This window comes from Glossina fuscipes, unplaced genomic scaffold (genome assembly GCF_014805625.2).
Source record: "Glossina fuscipes isolate IAEA_lab_2018 unplaced genomic scaffold, Yale_Gfus_2 28, whole genome shotgun sequence".
Taxonomy (NCBI): domain Eukaryota; kingdom Metazoa; phylum Arthropoda; class Insecta; order Diptera; family Glossinidae; genus Glossina; species Glossina fuscipes.
This window is the reverse complement of record NW_023998423.1, coordinates 12,112,250-12,116,827: the sequence shown is the minus strand read 5'-3', so window position 1 is coordinate 12,116,827 and position 4,578 is coordinate 12,112,250. Positions and strand designations below refer to the sequence as shown.

The following is a 4,578-nucleotide window of genomic DNA, read 5'->3' as shown; positions in this document are numbered from 1 at the left end:
CCCTCGGTCTTTTAATCATGTCATCGCCAGCGATATAATGGCGGGTACAAAACTGTTTTGCTGTCACATTTTGCAAAAGTGATAAAATTGTTTGGTTTTGTGTAACATGATTTATTTTTTTTATTCATTTTATAAATGCGGTTATATATATTTATGTAAGCATGTATGTATTGATCGATAACGAATCGATTTTCTATAACTCTATCATTCATATTTATTTATTATTATTATTATTATCAAAGTATAATTTTATTATTTGTCATGTTTATCGGGTTTCGCCGTTTACCATCACAACACGTTTAAAACTAATGACAAGTGCTTCGCAATCATCTAGTATTAATTAAGAGACCTTCGAGAATACAAGCAAAAAAAAATTTTTTTTCAAAATTTTATACTAAAAGCAATCAATTACTCAGGAATTAAAAATAAGAAAAATTCAAAAATAATGGGTAAAAAATCTTTATTTGAAAAATATATAAATAAAGCAAGGAAAAGTGTTGTGAATTACTCGTTGATTAAGAGGAAAGCCTTTTTGCAAATATCTTAAATTAAAAAAAAAAAATTCACATTGAATGAACATAGTTAAGAGAGTTATATATATGCGTTTAAGCCAACTTTATATCGACTTTACTTTAAGATAAACGAAAAGTTTGACCTAAACCGTTGACGTGTTAATCGATCGATGATGTGTTCTCTGCGCTTTCATATCATTTTTTGCTAACATTTCTCAGTGCATATCTGCTCTTGATTGACGTCTATAACATAGTAACTGTTTAGAAGAATTTTACATTTGCCTTAAGACTTTTTGAGGTTTTTAGAAACTATGAGCCAATTTGCCCAAGGATCGGTCTCATTTGAGCACTTGCTCTGCAGACATTATCTACTAACTTAGTAATAATATGCATTTTCCGGTGTTGTGCGATCTTAAGCATAAGCAGTTTTAAGGTTGTAAAGACGGACAGACAGCCATAGTCCAATTATCTGAGGGCAAGATTTTTAGCATTTTGTTGCATATTTTGGTTACATTTCCATGTTGCAAGGGTAATAAAGAATCTAACACGATACCAGATGTACTATAGAAATTAAAAAAAATTGTATATTTGAAGAGAGATTGATTGGTTTTACATCAGATGAACTAACATTTTGGTTTGTGTTCAAAGTAAAAGAAAGAAGAAATGCCAAACTTTCTATCCCTCTTATGTTTCTATTATTGATTGCATAATATTTTTAAGTGTTCTTACTGCTGTTAGTTAAATTTTGCAAAGAAATGCCTTACATGTTAGGCAAACTTTTAAAAGTTTGCTTAAGATAACTTTTTTTGTTTTATATATGTAATAATTTACTTTAATCTTAATTTTATAAACTAAAAATGACAATAAAAAAAAAAGAAAAATAAAATGCCATTATTTCGTTCAGATTGTACATGGATTCATTGCACTTCCGGCTCTTCCTTACCTTCTGGCGCTGTGGTTGGAGGTCATGATTGTGATGGCTCACCTATTTATGTCGGCCGGTCTAGTCATGAAGGTGACAACTTGCCTGCCAAAGTTACGCCCTGTAAAGGCTGCGCTTTTGTTTCCTGGGGTGGAGCTGAACACATGAAACATCATTATGAGGTTCTAGTGGGTCATGGCTATACGTGGAAATCGTGTCATGGTGGTCATGTGCCACTGAATGCCGTCAAGTCCGGCATGACTCGTACCGGTGAACCTTTGTATATCGGACGAGGACTTCATTCTGGTAGTTTATGTGTCGGCAAAGTTCATCCATCTCATGGCTGTTTGTATATACCTTTCGGTGGGCAAGAGGTACGTTTAAATACCTACGAAGTATTGGTGCATGAAATATCTGATAGATGGGTGTCTACGGGTATGCATTGTGCTCCCCCTGATGCTGTCGTAGCAGGTCATGATAGCGATGGTGCAATTATTTATGTGGGACGTGCTTTGCACGAAGGTGAAATGCTACCCGCAAAATTTATACCCAGCAAAAAATGCGCTTATATAAGTCATAGGGGCCATGAACATAGTAAAGTTGTTTTCGAAGTATTATGTGGTCATCATTACGCCTGGCAGGTACCTACATCCTATCATCATGCTTTACCCGCCAATGCTGTTTCGTGCGGTTTATCACATACCGGTGAACCTTTGTATATTGGTCGTGGTGCTTGGCAAGGTAGTATGACGCCTGGTCGCATATCAATTAGTCAACGTTGCCTATTTATACCTTATGGAGGGCAGGAGATACGCTTAAATAATTATGAAATTTTAGTCAAACATAAGTAAACGAAAATGATGTAAATATCTATACAGAGGTTAATGTAAATTGCTACAAAGTGTATATATTAAATGAAATGTTTTATAATTATAATGTGTGAATGTCTATGTGTTGCAGAATTTTTAAGAATCAAATTACAAGTAATTGTATCGTTACCTTGTTCACGTTCCAATTTTGTTCATTCAAATTATAATTTATTTCATAATTATTTTTTGTACTTCTTGACAATGATAAATTCGTCTTCGAACAAGTTGCTTAACTCTTGACCTCACCTGCCTTATTCGAATGTTAGCAACGAACATGCCAAATGTATAAGGAAAACTTAAGCCTTCAACCGCTGTTATCCAATATGCTTTTAGAGTGTTGAAGTGAAGTTGACTGAATAAAAAGCTTTTTTTCTGAGGAATATATAGAACGAGTATATTATATAAGCGTTGTTTTTAGGTAATTAGCGGGAATTAGGAAAGGTCAGAAAGACGCGAGGAAGTAAAAAGAAGTAGCGAATGGCTGCAGTAATGATTTCGACTCTGCCGATTGCACACCTACTATACCTACAATCGAGTAACCGCACTGCGATTTGAACTCGTGAACATTGACTTCGTTATCGCGGCTCACATCTAATCGTCTTGGGCAGATTGGACTTCTGTGAGAATCTGAATACAGTATTCAACTATGCATTCGACAATTTCAAACCAGAAAACTTAAGCTTCGAGTGTAGTTTGGAAAATATTCGAAGTTTTATTGAAACTTTGACACTTTGATGAAATGGTGGAAAGAAGGTGTAATCGGTTGTTCCGCGCTTTAGAGCCTTCCTAAAGTTTCATAATTTTGAAGCATCCTAATGGAATTTTACGAAAGAATTTAGATCAACTTGGGTCCTAAACTATTCTGAAGCGTACAGTTTTATCAAAAGTTTCATCTCTAACGCCCTGAAATTTGAGCTCGCGAACACTGACTCTTGTCTATTCCATTAGTGCACGGAAAGCAATCATTTCCAGATTAGTGGGATGATCTTCGTGACTTTTCGGATATTTTCATTTGGCCGTGCATTAGAGGCACGTTCCTCCATAGTTGTTCGAATCCCCACGAAACATGGGAGGCTAATAAAGTTAAAGTAGGAGGCCTAAAACTATGTTCTTCACTTACTAGAAGTCTTGTCATTTTTTGCCATTTACCATAAATTCTCCAAATCTGTTACAATTTGTAAGTGACTATAGACGAAATGCGTTAGGAAAATGCTGTCTAAGATGTAGAGGGGTTAGCGTCCAAGTATATATTCGATTTTTTTTGGTGTACAACAAACAAGTATCGAAGACGTCGAACGGGATCCGATGCTGACAATGTTCAAAGGCGATGGAGTGGTTTTGTAAATAATGGAGAAAGCAATCATTTGCTCGATATGACGCAGAAAAGCTAATTATTTTCGGTAGAATAATGCTCTTAGAACATTAGAAAATATTCTATGTTAGGCGATTTTTTTTTTTCTATTGTCAAATGAGCAAATAAACAAATGAAATGTAAATATTTGTGAGGGATGTACATATTGATGGAGATGTACATAGAAACATGTTTGTTAATTAAGACTTAAATTGATGAGCTTAAAGTTTAGAGACTCATCCTAGTGAAGAATTTGATAAAAGTCATGTTTCGTTTTCTATTCAGGTGAAAAGTTTAGCATTATTGCTTACGTCGTATTGCCATTGCATTGCTGTCGCATTTACAGACTCTTTTGTGTAGGAAAAATAAGCAGAACTCACATTGAATTTGCATAACACCATTAAATGACCATAAGATCAACAACGACAACAGCAACATTTACTGGATACTTATGCGATATCTAAGCAATTGTTAACATTGGTCAATTCAAATACCTACTGCAGGAAACAGGACCAAATAGATTTATTACTGCAGTAGATTCTTTTTTCTTTCTCTCTCTTTAATATTTGTTTTCTAGCAATGATGATAGAGCAGTTGTTTAATTGTAACGCTTTAGAGTAAAAAAAAAAAAGGCTAAAAAAAAAAAAAGAGATCAAATTCGGTCTTTAAACAGCAGATCTTGTTAACGTGTTCAACTTGGACAAGGTTTAAGAGAATTAACGAAAGTTATATTATTTGTATATTTAAAATACATAAGCAATCCTTAAGATATTCTGGGAATTTCTTTTGTTGTTGCCATGGCTTTGTTTAAATTAAATATTTTTTAACCCTTATCCTGTCAACAAGTCTGTTACATGTCAGTTTAAAATGCTGACAGCATTGTTATTATGTACATTAGTAACGCAGTAGTGGAAAATATAGAGG

General features: G+C 34.2%; 1 protein-coding gene across 1 annotated transcript; it reads left to right on the top strand.

The window, feature by feature from the left end:
• The first annotated feature begins 326 nt into the window (after positions 1-326).
• LOC119636438 lies at positions 327-2,364 on the top strand. The gene is made up of 2 exons (XM_038031769.1): positions 327-449; positions 1,417-2,364. The coding sequence occupies exons 1-2, from the start codon at positions 446-448 to the stop codon at positions 2,283-2,285; spliced, it is 873 nt and encodes a 290-aa protein (XP_037887697.1). The 5' UTR covers positions 327-445; the 3' UTR covers positions 2,286-2,364.
• Positions 2,365-4,578: the final 2,214 nt, after the last annotated feature.